General features: G+C 42.7%; 1 protein-coding gene across 1 annotated transcript in view; it reads left to right on the forward strand.

Moving 5' to 3' along the window:
• The first annotated feature begins 21,528 nt into the window (after positions 1-21,528).
• LOC118390791 (calcium-binding protein 8-like) overlaps positions 21,529-23,452 on the forward strand; it is a 75,537-nt gene continuing 73,613 nt past the window's right edge. The window contains exon 1 of the mRNA XM_035781499.2: positions 21,529-21,937. Coding sequence (XP_035637392.1) covers positions 21,753-21,937 — 185 coding nt within the window. The 5' untranslated portion in view covers positions 21,529-21,752. The remainder of the gene's footprint in view (positions 21,938-23,452) is intronic.

The following is a 23,452-nucleotide window of genomic DNA, read 5'->3' on the forward strand; positions in this document are numbered from 1 at the left end:
AGGGTGGATCAAGACATCTGCTGCAACTTCGTGTCAGCTCTGCTTCACCTGGGAGCTAAAGGTATGGCACCACACTCCCAACAGTCATGTATACTTGTATGCTCATTTGTGTTTCATAAAGTGGCTTAAAGTCAGCAGTTGAAACAACAAAACGTTGTCCACGCCTGTTTTGGTAAAAACCTGAGCAATGGGGCTTGACAAATCAAATAATTCATAGACAGAGTTATGGATGCAAGGACTGACCATTGCGCCTCCTAAAACCCCATTGGAGGCGACGACCCAAGGTTCCTCGCCTCAGACCTCCTCCAATGGGTTTTGAGAAGGATGCGAGTAGAGAGGAAGTGCGGAGTTGAGCAGAGATGAATTGGGACAGAGGTTATGTCATTGGTTTAGGTGGAAACATATGTTGAATGATACATTTATTCTGTTTGTGCTTATATCTATTTTCTACTTGTGCTCTTTCCACTCTGGCTTGCTGATATCATATTATCTGATGGGACTCCCTTTGCGATTTGACTCCTGTATTACTGACTGTATTCAATCAAATTCTGTTCTAAACAATCATCATAGAGCCCTTCCTCACCACCTCCATCACTACAACTGATTGTCCAGCCTGCTGAGAGGGTCCTGCACAACTCCAGGGCAAGAAAGCGTGCAGGAAAGATTATTGTCATCCCCTTCCACCATCTTGGAAGGTGACCCTTTGCCCCAGTCTGAGGTCCTGAGTGCTCTGGAGCAGGTTTTCATCAAGGATCTCTCTGTACTTTGCTCCGTTCATCTTTCCCTCGATCATGACTATTCTCCCAGTCCCTACCGCTGAAAAACATCCCCACAGCATGATGCTGCCACCACCATGTTTCACTGTAGGGATGGTGCCCGGTTTCCTCCAGACATGACGCTTGGCATTCAGGCCAAAGAGTTCAATCTTGGTTTCATCAGACCAGAGAATATTGTTTCTCATGGTCTAAGAGTCCTTTAGGTGCCTTTCGACAATCTCCCAGCAGGCTGTCATGTGCCTTTTACTGAGAAGTGGCATTCTACCATAAAGGCCTGATTTGTGGCGTGCTGCAAAGATGATTGTCCTTCTGAAAGGTTCTCCCATTTCCACAGAGGAACTCTGGAGCGCTTTCAGAGTGAAAGCTCTAGGAAGAGTCTTGGTAGTTCCAAACTTCTTCCATTTAAGAATGATGGTGGCAACTGTGTTCTTGGGGACCTTCAATGCTGCAAAATTGTTTTTGGTACCCTTCCCCAGATCTGTGCCTCAACACAATCCTGTCTCGGAGCTCTACAGGCAGTTCCTTCGACCTTATGGCTTGGTTTTTGCTCTGACATGCACTTTCAACTGTGAGACCTTATATAGATAGGAATGTGCCTTTCCAAATCATGTCCAATCAATTGAGTTTACTACAGCCTGACTCCAATCAAGTTGTAGAAACATCTCAGGGATGATCAATGGAAACAGGATGCACATGAGCTCGTAGCAAAGGGTCTGAATACTAATGTACATTTTTTTTTTGGTTTTTTTTGCAAACATTTCAAAAAATCTGTTTTCACTTCGTCATTATGGGGTATTGTGTGTAGATTGAGATAAAATAAATAATTTAATAAATTTTAGAATAAGGCTGTTACGTAACAAAATGTTGAAAAAGTGAAGAGGTCTGAATACTTTCCGAATGCATTGTATGCTGAAGAAAAATTGTTCACAATTTATTCTACATCCCTGTTACTGAGCATTTCTTCTTTGCCAAGGTAATCCATCCACCTGACAAGTGTAGCAGATCGAGAAGCTGATTTTAAACAGCATGATCATTACACAGGTGCACCTTGTACTGGGTACAATAAAATATGTAGATTTGTTACACAACACAATGCCACAGATGACTGAAGTTTTGAGGGAGTGTGCAATTGGCATGCTGACTGCAGGAATGTCAACCATAGGTGTTGCCAGATCATTTTATGTTAATTTCTCTACCATAAGACGCCTCCAACATTGTTTCAGAGAATTTGGCAGTACGTCCAACCGGCCTCACAATTGCAGACCACATGTAACTACACCAGCCAAGGGACCTCCAAATTCAGTTTCTTCAACTGCGGCATCGTCTGAGACCATCCATTGGACGGACAGCTGATCAAACTGAGGATTATTTATGTTAGTAATAAAAATCATTTTGTGGGGAAAAAAACAAATTCTGATTGGCTGGGCCTGGCTCCCAAGTGGGTGGGCCTATGCCCTCCCAGGTCCACCCGTGGCTGCACCCCTGCCCAGTCATGTGAAATCCATAGATTAGGGCCTAATGTATTCATTTAAATTGACTGATTTCCTTATAATGAACTGTATTTTTTCTTCGGTATACTTCCTTCGGTATATCATTCATTTTTTAAACTGGTTCCGGGGGACCATCAGACGAGTTTTGTGAGGCCTTTGGGCGTCCTAGAGCAAAACATGTACATGTATGTGTTCATGAGAGTCTCATCTTTCCATAGAGGGGTCATAATAATTTTATTGGACTCTACAGATGATTTTGTGAGAAGACCGATCTTCGGGATGTCTCATGGTCTGACAAACACACTCTAGCTCTGTCACCTTTCACCGCAGATGCGGATGTGGTGGATAGAGACGCATCCAATGGTATAAAACAGATATGTCTATCTTAAAAATGACAGATGTTGTATTATGCTAATTTGATTTCCGCGGGGATGCGAACATCGACCTTTATTAAGTAGTGATAACTTGTTTCCTCTGCTATAAGGGAGAGAAACAGAGCCAGCCTGTACAGTGAAGCAGAACCAGAGAGCATTATGTCAATAATAGGCAGCAGTAAATCACTTCAAATACTTCATCTTTTGTTTGACTGAGCTTGCCTGCTTTAATGGACCAATAGAATGATCCTAAAACTAAAACCGCCACTCTGGCAATCTAGGCACTAGGAAGCTAGCGCAAAACACACAAAGATTTCAAATACCCAGGTCTCGTGTGTGTGGGTGTACCCTCTGTACTTTATTCTGCGTGGTAATGATAACGTGTATTGAACTGAAGATGGCTGCCCCTTTGGCCCAGTGTGAATAACACTATCAGCCAGAGCAGGAAGTAATTAAGAATGCACATATCCCCACCGAGACACAGTGGCCACTAGGATGCTTATGCATGAAGAGGCTCTGTTACTGTTTGTATGTTTGTGTGTGTGCCCTAATCTAAGTGTGTGAGTGAGAGTGTGAAATTGTCTGTGAGAATACTGTGTGAGAGAGAACGAGGGAAAGAATATTGTGTATCTGACAATGAGTCTGCCTGTGTATGTGGGCCTGTGTGCATGTATGACTGTTGGTCAACCATGTATGGTTGTTTGTGTGTGTGTTTGTCCTAGTCTTAGTGTGTGTTCGAGCCAATGGCAAGTTGAGCAAATTGAAGTGTTTTCTTCCCAGGTGTAATGCAAAGCAGTATCGCTGGTATATGAGGTAACAACAGGGCCTGGCCTATGTTAAAAGTGAAAAAAAGTGCAAAGTGTTTGTTAAGTGTTAAGCTTGTGTTATAATGTGACTAAAATGTGATTGTATTGAAATGTGTTTTGGAAATAAAGATATACATGGTTTTAAAAAGGGAGTGGTAATACTTAAACCAGTACAGAAATGTGTAGGCAGAATTAGTCCCACGGCTCAACTTACTCCATCCCCGGGGTAAGTTGTGCCAAGAACCCACTTTTTGGGGACAAGCTCTGTTTTCAAAACTGTAATGTTTACATGAATTCTAAGTATTTCCATGGACACACAACATCCTGAAATATATGTGTATATCTTTGTAAAACAATGGCTTGACTTACTGCACTCCTCCCTATATAAAAAGCACATGAATCCACAAAGGTGTGATTCCTGAGTAAATTCAGCAATTAACATCCCATCATGCTTAGAGACATGTAGAAACATGCCCAGCTGCACATTATTGTGTGTGTGTGTCTTGGGCATCTAAAGCTAATTTCCTGCATTTTCACTATTGCTGTATTTGACAATAAAAAGTCTTTGTCGACCAAGAGTAGTCTTTTCTTTCGACCAATCGATTGGTTAACATTTTAAAACGTGTATTTTTCCATATATAGAAATACTGTGTGTTTTAATAAAATCAACTATACTTGTCTGATGCTTTGAGCAGGCTGATTAACTAATTAAGACACACAAATGACTCAAGAGGGATCCAGAGATCAAGATAGCCTAACCGCTGCTGCTGGCCTTCACAGATTCTGTTAAGCTCCTGAACTTGCCGGTAATAGGCTACACCAGGGATCAGCAACCTTGTCCATTTGGAGTGCCAATTTATCTTACAATTTCTACCAAACTGCATGCCAGTTATGATTTTCATTGCATTTTTTCATGAAATAGTTTACAAAGACTATTATAAATTAAATGTATCTCAAAATCATTGTCTGTGGTTAGTCTACAGCTTATCTAAATTCTAAATCATACAAATCTAAAAGTAACTTTTATTGCCATTGTCAAGTATGTAAAAATATCCTACATAAAGCCAACATATAAAAACAGCAGCCTGCAGGCAGAAAATATCCTGATAAAAATAAATATCCTATAAATCACATTGGCTATGCATGGCCTGTCTGCAACGAACTTGAAACATTGTATAAAATATTCTGGGCCCTCAGAGTTACCCAGGCCAGTGTTCTCGGGACAGACTCAGCTGTAGGCTATTTGTGCAAGAGATAATAAGTAATCAGTTATTTTATTATGCTTTCACTGGGCTTTTCCACAGAGCATAACATTTTCCCCTTTCATCCCGAGTGGTTATCGAATGGGAGAGAGCTGGAAATATTGTTCAAATACTTTGAAGAACTATTGTCATTCTCAGTTGATTCAAAAAACAGAATTTGTTTACTTGTTGTTTAAGGTGAATATTTTTTTTAAAAGAAGCTACATAGCTCATTAGTGTTGGTGAGTTAAGACATTCAAAAATACTATCAGACATCCCAAATTGGCACATTTATAGGCCTAAATTTGCATGCAAGTCAGGTATACTAGTCCTACTTCAATATGCCTAATCAGGTAAAGTTCACCTCACAAACTGGTCTTCTTTGGCTATCTGACCCTGCTGAGACCCATGTCACCATCTGATCCTACTCAGATGAGGCATGACAAAGAATTACCTTGGTGTACATTTATACATTATATTATCCAAGAATAGAATCAATGGTTCAATAATTGAAATCACCATTATTCCCAGATCTCAGACTGTAACCTACCCATCAACTCAATTCACTGATTGTTATGGTATACTGCAAAATTCACCTGAGCTCTGTAGACTGGTCTTCCCTGGCTGTCTGACCCTGCTGGGACACCTGTCACCATCTGATCCTGCTAAGACATGATGAGCATAGTGTTGTGTACTGACTGTGCACCATGACAGTGAAGCCTGTAGAGCTTTGTATACCATGAGACAAATAGGGAATTACCTAGATAAACTGACAGATCAATAACGTTACATTGCTATACTGACTCTAAAAAATAAAAAAAGTCAGAATATTGGTCTTCAATCGTTTGGCCGTTGGTTTCATCATTGTTTGATTCAGATCTAGTGTGATTGAGGCAAGAATAATAGCTCAAGTTAATGAGCTAGCTAGCTAATGTTAGGCAACTTTTGGATTGCTCTAATGGTAGCTCCATCAACTGTCAAAAACTAGCTAAGTTAATTTACTTCTGTTGAAACGGGACAAAACAAAGGCTAAAACATATTTTCATACACACAACTGCTAATAGATACTGCTGCCTGACAGATAGCTAGAGTGGAACTGACTATGGTAGCTACTAGCTAGCATCCCCTCTCGACTTCAGACAGAACTTTAGTTGAGAGGGGATGAGACATTAAGCTACTGTTACATGTCAATTACACTGCTAGCTAAGGACTGGGAATAACTACTTTTTTCTGTTAAATCAAAGATCAGTTACCTTGCCAGCTACATTAGTCAAATAAAGAGTAGCCAGTTCCTGCTTTGCTTACTTCTACAACTCAGAGAAAAAGTACAGCTGCCTCTGTTCACACGCTCTGTGGTCCACGGGAACCTAAATCCAGCCGTCTGAATCTGCAAATCTGCCTCCCGACCACTCTGTGGTGTCCGCATGGTCCCAAAGCACACTGTAGCCACTTTTTGTATCACAGTGCAATGATAAAACTGGGGGGTGACAAAAATGCAATTTAAGAATGTGGGGGGGGGGGTCATGTCCCCGGTTCCACAGTGAAAGTTGCTCCCCTGCGCAAATGTGCTGCATGTTCACTCACACACACACACACAGACAGACAAATCAAATCTTATTAGTCAGATGCGTCAAATACAACAGGTGTAGTAGACCTTACAGTGAAATGCTTACTTACAAGCCCCTAACCGACAGTGCAGTTTCAGAAAATACGGATAAGAGTAAGAAATAGAAGTAACAAGTAATTAAAGCAGCAGTAAAAAATAACAATATATACAGGGGAGTGCCGGTACAGAGTCAATGTGCGGGGGAACCGGTTAGTTGAGGTAGAGTTAATTAAAGTGAGGTAGAGTTCATTAAAGTGACTATGCATAGATGACAACAGAGAGTGGCAGTGGTGTGGAGAGGGGAGGGGGGGACAATGTGAATAGTCTGGGTAGCCATTTGACTCAGGAGTCTTATGGCTTGGGGGTTTAGAAGCCACTTGGACCTAGACTTGGTGCTTCGGTACCGCTTGCCGTGTGGTAACAGGGAGAACAGTCTATGACTAGGGTGGCTAGAGTCTGACAATTTTTAGAGCCTGCCTCTGACACCGCCTGTTATAGAGGTCCTGGATGGCAGAAAGTTTCGCCCCGGTGATGTACTGGGCCGGTTGACCTACCCTCTGTAGTGTCTTGCGGTCGGAGACCGAGCAGTTGCCATACCAGGTTGTGATGCTCTCGATGGTGCAGCTGTAGAACCTATTGGGGATCTGAGGCCCCATGCAAATCTTTTCAGTCTCCTGGGGGGCAATAGGTTTTGTCGTGCCCGCTCACTACTGTCATGGTGTGCATGGACCATGTTAGTTTGTTGATGATGTGGACACCAAGGAACATGACGCTCTCAACCTGCTCCACCGCAGCCCCGTCGATGAGAATGGGGGCATGGTCCTCTTTTTCCTGTAGTCCACAATCATCTCCTTTGTCTTGATCATGTTGAGGGAGAGGTTGTTGTCCTGGCACCACACGGCCAGGTCTCTTACCTCCTCCCTATAGGCTGTCTCGTCATTGTTGGTGATCAGGCCTACCACTGTTGTGTCATCGGCAAATTTAATGATGGTGTTGGAGTTGTGCCCGATCGTTCAGTCATGAGTGAACAGGGAGTACAGGAGGGGACTGAGGGGGCTGAGCACCCACCCCTGAGGGGCTGTGTTGAGGATCAGTGTGGCGGATGTGTTGTAACCTACCCTTACTACCTGGGGGCAGCCCGTCAGGAAGTCCAGGATCCAGTTGCAGAGGGAGGTGTTTAGTCCCAGGGTCCTTAGCTTATGATGAGCTTTGAGGGCACTATGGTGTTGAATGCTGAGCTGTAGTCAATAAATAGCATTCTCACATAGGTTTTCCTTTTGTCCAGGTGAGAAAAGGCAGTGTGGAATGCAATAGAGACTGCATCATCTGTGGATCTGTTGGGGAGGTATGCAAATTGGAGTGGGTCTAGGGTTTCTGGGATGATGGTGTTGATGTGAGCCATGACCAGCCTTTCAAGCACTTCATGGCTACAGACGTGAGCGCTACGGGTTGGTAGTCATTTAGGCAGATTACTTGAGTGTTCTTGGGCACAGGCACTATAGTGGTCTGCTTAAAACATGTTGGTATTACAGACCCGGACAGGGAGAGGTTGAAAATGTTGGTGAAGACCCTTGCCAGTTGGTCAGTGCATGCTCGCAGTACATGTCCTGGTAATCCGTCTGGCCCTGCGGCATTGTGAATGTTGACCTGTCTAAAGGTCTTACTCACATCGGCTGCAGAGAGTGTCGCCACACAGTCTTCCGGTATCGCTGGTGCTCTCATGCCGGTTTCAGTGTTATTTGCCTCGAAGCAAGCATAGAAGTAATTTCACTTGTCCAGTAGGCTAGACTCACTGGGCAGCTCTTGGCTTGTGCTTCCCTTTGTAGTCTGTAGTGGTTTGCAGGCCCTGCCACCTCCAACGAGCGTCAGAGCCGGTGTAGTATGTCTCGATCTTGATCCTGTATTAATGCTTTGCCTGTTTGATGGTTCATCGGAGGGTATAGCGGGATTTCTTATTAGCTTCCGGGTTAGAGTCCCGTTCCTTGAAAGCGGCAGCTCTAGCCTTTAGCTCAGTGTGGATGCTGCCTGTAATCCATGGCTTCTGGTTGGGGTATGAACGTACGGTCACTGTGAGGACGACGTCATCGATGAAGCCAATGACAGATGTGGTGTACTCCTCAATGCCATTGGAGGAATCCCGGAACATATTCCAGTCTGTGCTAGCAAAACAGTGCTGTAGCTTAGCATCTGCTTCATCTGACCACTTTTTTATTGATCTAGTCACGGATGTTTCCCGCTTTAATTTTTGCTTGTAAGTAGGAATCAGGAGGATGGAATTATGGTCAGATATGCCAAAATGGAGGACGAGGGAGAGCTTTGTATGCGTCTCTGTGTGTGGAGTATAGGTGGTCCAGAGTTATTTTCCCTCTGGTTGCACATAAATCTTCTTCAGGCTAGGGTCTATTTTTCTTCACTTCCTGTCTGACTGACGTGCCCAAAGAAAACAGCCTGTTGCTCAGGCCCAGAAGCCAGGATATGCATATAATTGGTACCATTGGATAGAAAACACTTTGAAGGTGTAGAAATGTTAAAATAATCTAATAGTCCATCTGCTTGGTCTCAGGACAAAGTTTCTAACCATTTCAATGTGTGGACCACGGCCTAACGTCTTCTGGGTCTGGTATGTTAATTCTTAGCGAGTCCATTTAAGCACTCTGGCCTGAGGGGCGGTCCATCATGCCGACACAATGTCTCTGCTGCATTCCTTTGGTGAATACTGAAAGGCAGAGAGGGAAAGTACCCTCCCACTTAAATGTACGACCCAGTGTTAAGGTGTCTAGCCCGGCACAGCCCCCCTTTCTCCTCTTCTGTGGGACAGAGGGGGTCTGGCTATCTTTAAACATTTGCCTAGCTAATGGGTCCTTTGATCCACTGTCAGGAGAGTCATGGCACAGTTTCATCATAGAGCTTGATGGTTTTTGCAACTGCACTTGATGACTGACTGACCTTCATGTCTTAAATTAATGATGTACTGTTTCTCTTTTCTTATTTGGGCTGTTCTTACCATAATATGGGACTTTGTCTTTCACCAAATAGAATAAATCTTCTGTATACCACCCCTACCTTCTCACAACACAACTGATTGGCTCAAATGCATTAAGATGGAAATAAATTCCACAAATGAACTTTTAACAAGGCACACTTGCTAATTGAAATGCATTCCAGGTGACTACCTCATGAAGCTGGTTGAGAGAATGCCAAGAGTGTGCAAAGCTGTCATCAAGGCAAAGGATAGCTACTTTGAAGAATCTCAAATATAAAATATATTTTGACTTGTTTAACACTTTTTTGGTTACTACATGATTCCATATGTGTTATTTCATAGTTTTGATGTCTTCCCTATTATTCTACAATGTAGAAAATAGTTTTTAAAATATTTTAAAAAATGGAATGAGTGGGTCTGTCCAAACTTTTGACTGGTACTGTGTGTGTGTATATATACATATATTGTAAGAGCATGGATTCTCAAAAAAAAGAAAATCTGCCTGTGTGTGTATATATATGGTCTTATATATATATATATATATATATATATATGGCCATACATATAAACACACACACACACACACACACACACACACACACACACACACACACACACACACACACACACACACACACACACACACACACACACACACACACACACACACACAGTTGAAGTCAGATGTTTACATACACTTAGGTTGGAGTCATTAACTTACGTCTAGGCATCCTGTCAGCGGGACACTTTTCCAGTGAAATTGGAGGGCACGCAATTCAAATCGTAAAAATTGTGGATATTAAACATCTAGGTACATACAAGTGTCTTATATCGGTTTAAAAGCTTAAATTCTTGTTAATCTAACTGCATTGTCCGATTTACTATAGGCTTTACAGCAAATGCATACCATGCGATTGTTTAAGGACGGCACAGGCTTCAACCAGCACAGGCTTCATAAAATCACAAATAGTGATTAAATAACTTTTTGAAAATCTTCCTCTGATTTGTAATCCAAAGGTTCCCAGCTGCAACATGCATGGTCGTTTTGTTAGAAAAAATAATTCTTTATATCAAAGGACTCGTTTTACTGTGGATATAGATACTATTGTACCTGTTTCCTCCAGCATCTTCACAAGGTCCTTTGCTGTTGTTCTGGGATTGACTTGCACTTTTCGCTCCAAAGTACGTTCATCTCTAGGAGACAATGCGCGTCTCCTCCCTGAGCGGTATGACGGCTACAATTTTGTTTCGGAGGTCTTGGCTGATTTCTTTAGATTTTCCCATGATGTCAAGCAAAGAGGCACTGAGTTTGAAGGTAGACCTTGAAATACATCCACAGGTACACCTCCAATTGACTCAAATGAGTACCCTATCAGAAGCTTCTAAAGCCATGACATCATTTTCTGAAATTTTCCAAGCTGTTTAAAGGCACAGTCAACTTAGTGTAAGTAAACGTCTGACCCGCTGGAATTGTGATACTGTGAATTATAAGTGAAATAATCAGTCTGTAAACAATTGTTGGGAAAATTACTTGTGTCATGCACAAAGTAGATGTCCTAACCGACTTGCCAAAACTATAGTTTGTTAACAAGAAATTTGTGGAGTGGTTGAAAAGCGAGTTTTAATGACTCCAACATAAGTGTAAGTAAGCTTCCCACTTCAACTGTACTACCGTTCAAAAGTTTGGGGTCACTTAGAAATGTCCTCGTTTTTGAAAGAAGGGCACATTTGTTGTCCACTAAAATAATATCAAATTGATCAGAAATACAGTGTAGACATTGTTATTGTTGTAAATGACTATTGTGGCTGGAAACGGCTGATCTTCTTTTAATGGATTGTCTACATAGGCATATATAGGCCCATTATCAGCAACCATCACTCCTGTGTTCCAAGGGTATGTTGTGTTAGCTAATCCAAGTTTATCATTTTAAAAGGCTAATTGATCATTATAAAACCCTTTTGCATAAATGTCAGCACAGCTGAAAACTTTTGTCCTGATTAAAGAAAAACTGGCCTTCTTAAGACTAGTTGAGTACCTGGAGAATCAGCATTTGTGGGTTCAATTACAGGCTCAAAATGTCCAGAAGCAACAAACTTTCTTCTGAAACTTGTCAGTCTATTCTTGTTCTGAGAAATTAAGGCTATTCCATGCGAGAAATTAGACTGTCTAGTATGAAACAGACGCCTCACAAGTCCTCAACTGTCAGCTTCATTAAATAGTACCCACAAAACACCAGCCTCATCGTCAACAGTGAAGAGGCTACTCCGGGATGCTGGCCTTCTATGCTGGCCTCCTTTCTACCCCAGTGAAACAGGAAGCCATGAAGGGCCCCAATACAGTTAACAGAATATTCATGAAGATTTATTTTGTTTTATTTTATTCATAAGAATCTTTAGGGTTGGCAATACTTTCACACCTGTCTTTTTGAAAGAAAAATACATTACAAAATCTCTTTCTCTGAAAATAATAATATAATTTTCATTTTTTTTGGCAGCCAATATAGCTAAGTGTTTGTATTATTTATTTTATATACAGTTTTAAAGCATTTTTATCAAGGGTGTCAATACATTTGGAAGGAGAGAGAGCAAGAGAGAGAGAGAGAGTGAGAGAGTTTGAGTGTGTGTATTCTGTCTGTCTGGTTTCAGTTTTTTTCTTCCAGTTTTGGAGGTTTTTACCGGAAGCCAACAGGAATGTGACTGCTACCATTTCTACCAGTATTCGACAAGGAGTTTTCTTCAATATTGTTTATTGTAATATTTTACTAAAAGCTGTCCCTCGGAGGGGGGGTGTAGTGGGGTGTCTATGGGGATTGTATGGGATGGAGTTTCTGTTTAAGTCAGGCACAATGCAGCAGAATCTCTGGCAGAGGCACTTTGTCATTGAGATGAAAATCCAGCACAGAGGGATTAACACACCCACACTGAACTGAGCTGAGATGCGTGCGCACACACACGCACACACACACACGCACACGCACACACACACACACACACACACACGCATGCACACACACACACACACACACACACACACACACACACACGCACACGCGCACACACACGCGCACGCGCGCACACACACACACACACACACACACACACACACACACACACACACACACACACACACACACACACACACACAGAGAGAGAGACACAGAGACACAATGATTGGAGTTGGAGGTCACAAATTTTGCTGCTCTGGGCAGATCTGATGAAGGTGGTGGGGGTGTCAAATTATATATTGATCTCACCTGTGTGTTTGAGTGTGTGGTATGTGCTGAATCTGGAGGAAGTGGCACTTGCAAAACAAGCAAGTAGCATGACGTCCGTTGCACCAGGGCCAGATGAAGATATCTGGTCCCTCACCCCGCCCAACCACCCCACTATATGTCTATGACCACAACGCAACAAGCTGTAGCCTATATTTGGCGTGCATGCTGCCCAAACTGTGGCCTTTCTAACTGTAGGCATACCTTTAAAACTTCTTATGGCTGAGATCCCGCTAACGGGATTGATATGACAACAGCCAGTGAAAGTGCAGGGCGTCAAATTCAAAACAACAGAAATCCCATAATTAAAATTCCTCAAACATACAAGTATTTCACACCATTTTAAAGATGCACTTCTTGTTAATCCCACCACAGTGTCCGATTTCAAATAGGCTTTTCTGCGAAAGCACCACAAACGATTGTGTTAGGTCAGAGCCAAGTCACAGAAAAACACAGTCATTTTTCCAGCCAAAGAGAGGAGTCACAAAAGTCAGAAATAGAGATAGAATTAATCACTAACCTTTGATGATCTTCATCAGATGACACTAATAGGACTTCATGTTACACAATACGTGTATGTTTTGTTTGATAAGCAAATATCGCCTGCAATATAAGTTCTGTTATACTCACAGACAATATTTTTACAGTTTTGGAAACTTTAGAGTGTTTTCGATCCTAAGCTGTCAATTATATGCATATTCTAGCATCTGGTCCTGAGAAATCTTCATTTTATATTTTTTATTTCACCTTTATTTAACCAGGTAGGCTAGTTGAGAACAAGTTCTCATTTGCAACTGCGACCTGGCCAAGATAAAGCATAGCAGTGTGAACAGACAACACAATGTTACACATGTAGTAAACAATTAACAAGTCAATAACACAGTAGGAAAAAAACAAAAAACAAAAAAAATAGCCCGTTTACTTTGGGAACGTTATTTTTCCCAAAATGAAAATACTGCCCCCTAGTTAACTTTGCAAGATACCTGCATGAACATTGAGAGCGGGCTCCTGTGATCGGATAAAAAAAAATATTTTGGGGGGCTCTTGGGCCTCTGACGGGCTTTGGCCCAGCCCCTGACTCACGCAATTGACCAATTAGTCTGGACTACAGTATATTCTTGTGGATGGATGAAATAGTAGCCTATGAATAGATGTATCAAAATTATGTTTTTTATTAAATTGGTAACCCGTTGTAGAAAAGGAATTATAAACCGGGTGGTTCAAGTACTGAATGCTATTTGGCTTTAAAGTCATAGTATATCAGACTGTTTACCACATGTATGATAAAACATGTATTTTTTACTGTTCTAATAAGGATAATAATAAGGATACAGCCCTTAGGCCGTGGTATATTGGCCAAATATCACAAACACTCAAGCTGCCTTATTGCTATGATAAACTGGTTACCTGCATAATTAGAACAGTAAAAGTAAATGTTTGTTATACCTGTGGTATATACACTGCTCAAAAAAATAAAGGGAACACTTAAACAACACAATGTAACTCCAAGTCAATCACACTTCTGTGAAATCAAACTGTCCACTTAGGAAGCAACACTGATTGACAATAAATTGCACATGCTGTTGTGCAAATGGAATAGACAACAGGTGGAAATTATAGGCAAGACACCTACAATAAAGGAGTGGTTCTGCAGGTGGCGACCACAGACCACTTCTCAGTTCCTATGCTTCCTGGCTGATGTTTAGGTCACTTTTGAATGCTGGCGGTGCTTTCACTCTAGTGGTAGCATGAGACGGAGTCTACAACCCACACAAGTGGCTCAGGTAGTGCAGCTCATCCAGGATGGCACATCAATGCGAGCTGTGGCAAGAAGGTTTGCTGTGTCTGTCAGCGTAGTGTCCAGAGCATGGAGGTGCTACCAGGAGACAGGCCAGTACATCAGGAGACGTGGAAGAGGCCGTAGGAGGGCAACAACCCAGCAGCAGGACCGCTACCGCAGCCTTTGTGCAAGGAGGAGCAGGAGGAGCACTGCCAGAGCCCTGCAAAATGACCTCCAGCAGGCCACAAATGTGCATGTGTCTGCTCAAACGGTCAGAAACAGACTCCATGAGGGTGGTAGGTATGAGGGCCCGACGTCCACAGGTGGGAGTTGTGCTTACAGCCCAACACCGTGCAGGACGTTTGGCATTTGCCAGAGAACACCAAGATTGGCAAATTCGCCACTTGCGCCCTGTGCTCTTCACAGATGAAAGCAGGTTCACACTGAGCACATGTGACAGACGTGACAGTCTGGAGACACCGTGGAGAACGTTCTGCTCCCTGCAACATCCTCCAGCATGACCGGTTTGGCGGTGGGTCAGTGATGGTGTGGGGTGGCATTTCTTTGGGTGGCCGCACAGCCCTCCATGTGCTTGCCAAAGGTAGCCTGACAGCCATTAGGTACAGAGATGAGATCCTCAGACCCCTTGTGAGACCATATGCTGGTGCGGTTGGCCCTGGGTTCCTCCTAATGCAAGACAATGCTAGACCTCATGTGGCTGGAGTGTGTCAGCAGTTCCTGCAAGAGGAAGGCATTGATGCTATGGACTGGCCCGCCCGTTCCCCAGACCTGAATCTAATTGGGTACATCTGGGACATCGTGTCTCGCTCCATCCACCAACGCCACGTTGCACCACAGACTGTCCAGGAGTTGGCAGATGCTTTAGTCCAGGTCTGGGAGGAGATCCCTCAGGAGACCATGCGCCACCTCATCAGGAGCATGCCCAGGCGTTGTAGAGAGGTCATACAGGCACGTGGAGGCCACACACACTACTGAGCCTCATTTTGACTTGTTTTAAGGACATTATATCAAAGTTGGATCAGCCTGTAGTGTGATTTTCCACTTTAATTATGAGTGTGACTCCAAATCCAGACCTCCTTGGGTTGATAAAGTTGATTTCCATTGATCATTTTTATTTGATCTTGTTGTCAGGTCCTTCTGTGGCTCAGTTGGTAGAGCATGGCGCTTGTAACGCCAGGGTAGTGGGTTCGATTCCCGGGACCACCCATACGTAGAATGTATGCACACATGACTGTAAGTCGCTTTGAATAAAAGCGTCAGCTAAATGGCATATATTATTATTATTAGCACATTCAACTATGAAAATAAAAAGTAGTTAATAAGAATATTTCATTCATTCAGATCTAGGATGTGTTATTTTAGTGTTCCCTTTATTTTTTTGAGCAGTGTATATACATTTCCATATATTTTTGTTATCTGCATGTGTGACATAACTCCACCAGTCCTATTTATGATATCATTTATAAAGATTATACTTTTTTTTTTAATAATACATTTTTTTTCAATCTATTAGTATATTTGAATTTAGCCACAACATTTGTTGTATTATTTGTTCTGTTTTTTTCTGTTGAATTCAATTGAATTTGCAACCAACTTCCTATGGCTTGTTTGAAAAACAGCAATATTTTGGAGATGATTTCCTTTTCAAATAACTGAATATGCGAATAAAGGGGAAAAGGCCATTCTTGAACATGGGATGAGACATTCTTATTAATTTGCTAGAGAACGAGTTTGGATTTAAGTATAACTTTTGTATGACTGAAGCCTTTAGTAAGAGGTCTAACGCTTGAGTATTCAATCAATTCTGCACTCCGAATTCATATTCATTATATAAATAGGCCCGGATTCTTATTCTGAGCACACACCATGGATGCGGCAATGAAGGCTGAGACTTCAGGACCAATAGTGGGCCAGGGTTCGACAGGAGCTGGGATGGCAGGTGAGCTTAGAGCAATGAGCCCATTCCAGGACCTGAGAACGGGCCGAATCAGGGACAAAAATTCGGATAGCCGGGCACCCTCCAGGGTCCGGCTCAGAACGTTGTGCCATGCAAACCAGGCTCTCGATACCCCAGACAACTGTAGCTGCAAGACATGAGGTAGGGAGGATGGTCTCAGAGTCAGAAGGTGTAGCAGAAGAACTATACAGGCGAGAGAGAGCATCCGGCTTCATATTCTTGGACCCAGGGCGGTAGGAGATGGTGAAGTTAAACCTGGTCCAACGGGCCTGCTGTGCAGAGATATTATAAATTCTTATGGTCAATCCACAGCAAAAATGGATGTTCCGCCCCTTTCAGCCAGTGCCTCCACATCTCCAATGCCATCTTGACCGCTAGAAGTTCCCGATTTCCTACGTCATATATTTTTCTCAGCGGGGTTGAGATGATGGGACAGGAAGACACAGGGATGCAGCTTTTGGCCTGTCGACAACCTCCAGGAGGTCCTGGACTCCGCGGGAACGGCGCCACCTTAAGGCAATGTGAGTGCCAGAAAATGGGCTCCAATCCAGGATAGAATCAGTGGTCCAGTCAATAACGGGGTTGTGCCTCTGGAGCCATGAAAATTCCAAAACAACAGGAACATGGGGAGATTCAATGAGAAGACGCTGTATGTACTCACTGTGATTGCCCGACACACACAGGTTAATGGGGACCGTATTATGAGTGACCCTGTCAATGGTGCTCTGGCATCTGTAGGAACAGAGAGGAGTAGACGCTACCAGAGTAGCGTCCATAAAACTCTCATCAACCCCAGAGTCAATGAGCCCCTGGAGAGATTTAGACCAGTCACCCCACAGCAGGATAACATTGAAGGGAGTACGAGTAATGGTGTATGGCCCATTGATGAGTCTGGTCTTTTACTGGACAGGTGGATTTGTAATGCCCTGTAGCACCACAATACAGGCAACTGTTGGAGTTAAGCCTATGTAATCATTCCTAAGGTGACCATCTAGCTCTGCCCCGTTGTATAGGCACAGTAGAAAACGAGCCACCTGTTCCTGATGATTCCCGAGGGGACTCAGGTGACTTCGGAACCTCTCTGAAATGCAGGCGTCGATGACTTCTGGGGTTCTTTGGTGGCAAGCAAGCAGCCCTGGAAGAATGAGTGGGCCGGAAACAGACCTCCTCTCCCTCCTGCATTCCCATAAACGTCCAGCGATCCTTATAATTAAGGCTATGGGGGAGTTGAGGGTCCAGGGGTAACTTCCGAGCTGCAAGCTCGTCTTTCATCTCCTCTGATAGTCCATGAAGAAAAGTATCGAACAGAGACTTGACGGTTTCCAGGCACTCTTGGCAGCCAACGTGCGAAAGTCTACTGCCACACTACAGGGTTCTTGATGTAATTGAAGTAGCTTTCGGGCGGCCTCTCTCCCGGGCACCGGAGAATCAAATACTTTCCTCACCTCCACCATGAAATCCTCCAAATGAAAGCAAATAGCAGATTGTTTCGCCCAAACAACCATAGCCAAGGAGAGTGCCCGACCAGACATTAGTGTTATAAGATAAGTTCATTAACCAGGTCAGAGTCTGAAAGGTAGGCAGGCTCGAGGTCAGGACAGGCTGAATGGTCAGGCAGGCGGGCTCAGTGTCAGGGCAGGCAGAAAAGGGAGGGCTAGATGACAAAGACTAGGAAAAACAGGAGCACGGAAAAACAGGCTGGTAGGCTTGACGAGACAAGACGAACTGGCAGGATTAGGTCAGAATATTTAAGCCTCCATATATCCACTAGTTACAATATATCTATGACATTCATGATTTTCTTAAGAGCATGAGGGTGATAGTTTGTAGTGTGATTTCCTTTACGATCCATTGAGGTATTTTAAACAGTATTATAATATCTCACCATAATAATAGAGTCTTGTATTGCTTGAGGGTTGATAGTGTTTTTTCAAAGAAACGTGGATCATCATCATTTGTTCTGTAAATGTTAATGAGACAAATCCGTTTATGGTCCAATAACATATTTAACAAATGATTCATCTCTTTGCTGATCTGTTTGGACAATTTGCACATTCGGATCAAAATTACTGTTAGTTAATATCATCACCCCTTTAGAGTTTCTTTGCCCATGGGAGAAGTATATTTCACCGCACCAGTCCTTTTTCCGCACAACGTCATCTAAAATTGTTGAATGACATTCCTGAATACAACAGATATTATATTTCTTCTCTTTAAACCAGGTAAATATTGTTTGTCTTTTCTTATTATCTGCTAAGCCGTTACAATTATATCTGGCTATACATATTTCACCAATTACCATAATGAGATACACGTTTCAAATCTATTTATCATAATATACTGTACGCTTGTAAATGTACCATTAAAAGGTACCATAGTGTTTGAATGTCAATATAGCTGTACCATGATATTGCGTTGCTACTAAGTAACCCTCCAATTGTTCTCCACTATTCCACCTGCTAAAGCTTTATGTGAGAGAAATATTAAGCTATTACCTGATTTGTTTGATAATAATGTTTAACAATAATACTTAACAAATATTAAGACATTTCTATTCTACTAATGCTGTGTTTTTATGGTCTCCACTCTAGCTCCCTGCAGCTAATCTGGGCGTATGTGTTTTACTAGAGATATTTTAGGATTAGAACAATCCCTCATTGTTCCTAATCAATCTTATATTTGGGAAACTAACCCGGGTTGGGGGTTAAAACAACACCAGGTGCAGATAATCACAAGATTAACCAATCTGCATGGAGGTGTGGAACCAGCCATGACTAAGCATTCTTAGTGTCAGCTATATAAGAACAAAGATTCCTCTGTAAAGGTTAACTTCTTGAGTGTAGGGGGCAGGATTTTTGTTTTTTGCAAAAAACATACCCATTTGAAACTGCCTATTTCTCAGGCCCAGAAACTAGAATATGCATATAATTGTCAGATTCGAATAGAAAACACTCTAAAGTTTCCAAAACTGTCAAAATATTGTCTGTGATTATAACAGAACTGATATTGCAGGCGAAAACCTGAGGAAAATCAAACCAGGAAGTGGCCTCTATTTTGAAAGCTCCATGTTCCATAAGCCTGCCTTCGTCCATTTAAAGGAATATCAACCAGATTCCTTTTCCTATTGCTTCCTCAAGGTGTCAACAGTCTTTAGACATAGTTTCAGGCTTTTATTTTGAAAAATGATTGAGAAAGATAACATTGTGTCAGTGGATAGCTGGATGTTCGCAGAGTTTTGCTTGCGCAACAGAGTGGGGCAGCCATTGTCTCTCCCTCTCCTATTGAAAAAGTGACAGTCCCGGTTGATATATTATCGATTATATATTTTTAAAACAGCCTGAGGATTGATTATAAAAAACGTTTGACATGATTCTGTGAACATTACGGATACTATTTGGAATTTCCGTCTGCGATGTCATGACCGCTTGAGCCTGTGGATTTCTAAACATAACAAATGGAGGTATTTTGGATATAAAAATAATTTTATGGAACAAAATGAACATTTATTGTGTAACTGGGAGTCTCGTGAGTGCAAACATCTGAAGATCATCAAAGGTAAACAATTTAATCTATTGCTTTTCTGACTTTCGTGACCAATCTACTTGGCTGCTAGGTGTTTGTAATATTTTGTCTACTGAGAGATGTTCTTACATAAACGCTTGTTATGCTTTCACCAAAAAGCTGTATTGTAATCTAAAATGCCAGGTGGATTAACAACAAGCTAAGCTGTGTTTTGCTAAATTGCACTTGTGATTTCATGAAAATTAAATATGTTTAGTAATTTAATTTGAATTTGGCACACTGCAATTCATTGGATGTTGATGAAAATGATCCCGCTAACGGGATGCGTGCGTCAATAAGTTTTTTAAGCTCTCTACAACACACCTTAGAGTGAGCCGTCGACCAGCTTCGTTATTGCAATAATTAATTGATGTTAAATAAAGATGATTGTATGAAGAAATGACAAAGTCTCTTTCAGTATACATGAATTTCCATGATACCCTCCCCATCCCAAGTTGGGTTGTCATCCCAGTGACCGTCAGGCCACCCCTGTCCCCCCGGATCCCTAGGGCCCCCCAAGAGCGCTACAGACAATTCCTTCAACCTCATGGCTTCGTTTCTGCTCTTACATGCACTGTCAACTGTGTGACCTTATACAGACTGGTGTGTGCCTTTCCAAATCATCGCCAATCAATTAAACTTACCACAGGTGGACTCCAATAAAGTTGTAGAAACATCTCAAGGATGGAAATGGAAATGGAAACAGGATGCATCTGAGCTGAATTTCAAGTCTCCTAGCAAAGGGTCTGAATACTAATGTAAATATGTTATATATATATATATATATATATATTTACACACACACATTTGTGATTTGTCATTATGGGTTATTGTGTGTAAATTGATGAGTAATTTGTTTAATCCATTTTTGAACAAATCAGGCTGTAATGTAACAAAATGTGGAAAGGGTCAAGGGGTCTGAATACTTTCCGAATGTACTGTATACAGAGTACAAGACTGGTATCACCAGACCCTTGGGCTGTCCTTCTGCCTCGGGAGTGAATCTTTGGATGGGTGCTCAGAAGATTAAAAACTCCTCTTATCACCACCCCAACTCCCTGAGATCTCTGATGTATTTGGAGATGGAGACAGATAAGTGAGCCATTTCAAATGCTGATGGAAGAATAACATTGATTAACCTGCCCTATAGGATTTGAAATGGTTTTTTTTTAAAGGCATTTAAACTCTCACGGGAAATTGGGATCAGTGGTGTTTACCATGCCTGGGGGTCTTGAAAAGTGAAAAGAACATATTTGAAGATCATTTCATTATTTTTTGTACAATCACTTTAAGAACGTAGCTTGACATCGGGTATAAGTGTGTACAGATTCCTCATTGTGTCAGAGTGGTAGCCCCCTCCAAACCTAATAGGAGAATGTGTATGTGAGTGTGAGTATGATAATGTGAGAGAGCATGTGTGTGTGTGTGTGTGTGTGTGTGTGTGTGTGTGTGTGTGTGCGCGTGCGCTTGTGAGAGTGTGACAGAAGGATTGTCACGGATAGAGCGAGTCCGTTATTTTACTGTCACACTCCGGTCCCCTGGGGCTTCTTGGTGGGATGGTGCACAGCGTAGCGAAGCAAAGCGGGAGGAAGTTAAAAGCGGGAGGAGTTATTCAGGCGCCTGCTTTCTCCCTCGGACGGTCGGTGTGTTTGGTTGCTTGGACAGTACTCTATTAATGTAGTGTAGGACAAACACACAGCTCTGTCACTGACTGTCCTTAAGAGTATCAGGGCCCTCTGCGCGTGTCTTTTGAGAGCACACTGTCAGAAGACCAAGAACACTCACACTTGCCCCTTCTTGAAGCCTGCTTTGTGTAACTAACGTAGACGGAAACGGACCTTTTCCCGCACGGTCGCATGCCCACCAGGTGGCACACATCAGGCTGATGATGATAGGACCAGAGAGATTTGGGCTTGTGGAGTTACCGCTGCGCTCAGTGAACGTCGACGGTTCACCTCTCCTGGAGTTGGCGGGAGAGGAGCCATGCGCAACTGGTGACCACCACGAGATTGAGAGCCTCGTGACAGCGTCGGTTGAGGTGCCTGTGACTGTAGAATGCAGTGCGTGGGGGTAAGAGACATTAACAAGCTGATGATACTGACGGGTGGTGTGTGAAGCTACATGACTGTACCAGTCCTGTCACTGCAATGTGGTGTTAGAGCATTTCGTATTATACTGTAAATAAATCAGAGAAACACCATTTAGTATGATTCAGTGCATTACCTTTCATATGGTATGTATTAACCCCCCTGTTGTGTTCCGGTCGAATTGGACCGATTTACAAGTTTTCTCTCTGAAAAATGTAGTTAAATTAATCTGATTGTCATAAGGTTCCATGACTTTGTCCTCACAGGGCATCTGAACACACAAAATACATTGATGATTTTCATTACATTTTGGGTGTTTTATTTAACATTTGTGCACCTGTTGTGATCCCGGTAACCGGTCATTAGAAATGAATGGGTGAGACTACAATTAGTGAATAGAATTGAGTTCAGACACATGCCCATTCTTCAGATGGACACACTTCCTGTCCCCAACCCCCACATGCATGTGTGTTTGAGCACACACACACAGATCTCACTCCCCTTCCTCTTCAAAGGGGGAGACACTCCAGACCCAAACTGTTACAGACCTATATCCATCCTGCCCTGCCTTTCTAAAGTCTTCAAAAGCCAAGTGGACAAACAGATCACCGACCATTTCGAATCCCACCGTACCTTCTCCGCTATGCAATCTGGTTTCCGAGCTGGTCATGGGTGCACCTCAGCCATGCTCAAGGTACTAAACGATATCATAACCGCCATCGATAAAAGACAGTACTGTGCAGCCTTCTTCATCGACCTGGCCAAGGCTTTCGACTCTGTCAATCACCGTATTCTTATCGGCAGACTCAACAGCCTTGGTTTCTCTAATGACTGCCTCGCCTGGTTCATCAACTACTTCTCAGATGGAGTTCAGTGTGTCAAATCGGAGGGCCTGTTGTCCAGACCTCTGGCAGTCTCTATGGGGGTGCCACAGGGTTCAATTCTCGGGCCGACTCTTTTCTCTGTATTTATCAATGATGTCGCTCTAGCTGTTGGTGATTCTTTGATCCACCTCTACGCTGACAACACCATTCTGTATACATCTATCCTTTCTTTGGACAGTGTTAACAAACCTCCAGAACGAGCTTCAACACCATACAACACTTCTTCCGTGACCTCCAACTGCTCTTAAATGCAAGTAAAACTAAATGCATGCTCTTCAACCGATCGCTGCCCGCACCCGCCCGCCCGACTAGCATCACTACTCTGGATGGTTCTGACTTAGAATATGTGGACAACTACAAATACCTAGGCTAGACTGTAAACTCTCCTTCCAGACTCACATTAAGCATCTCCAATCCAAAATGAAATCTAGAATCGGCTTCCTATTTCGCAACAAAGCCTCCTTCACTCATGCTGCCAAACATACCCTCATAAAACTGAATATCCTACTGATCCTCGACTTTGGCTATGTCATTTACAAAAGAGCCTCCAACACTCTACTCAGGAAATTGGATGCAGTCTATCACAGTGCCATCCGTTTTGTCACCAAAGCCCC

Source organism: Oncorhynchus keta, chromosome 11 (assembly GCF_023373465.1).
Source record: "Oncorhynchus keta strain PuntledgeMale-10-30-2019 chromosome 11, Oket_V2, whole genome shotgun sequence".
Classification (NCBI taxonomy): Eukaryota; Metazoa; Chordata; class Actinopteri; order Salmoniformes; family Salmonidae; genus Oncorhynchus; species Oncorhynchus keta.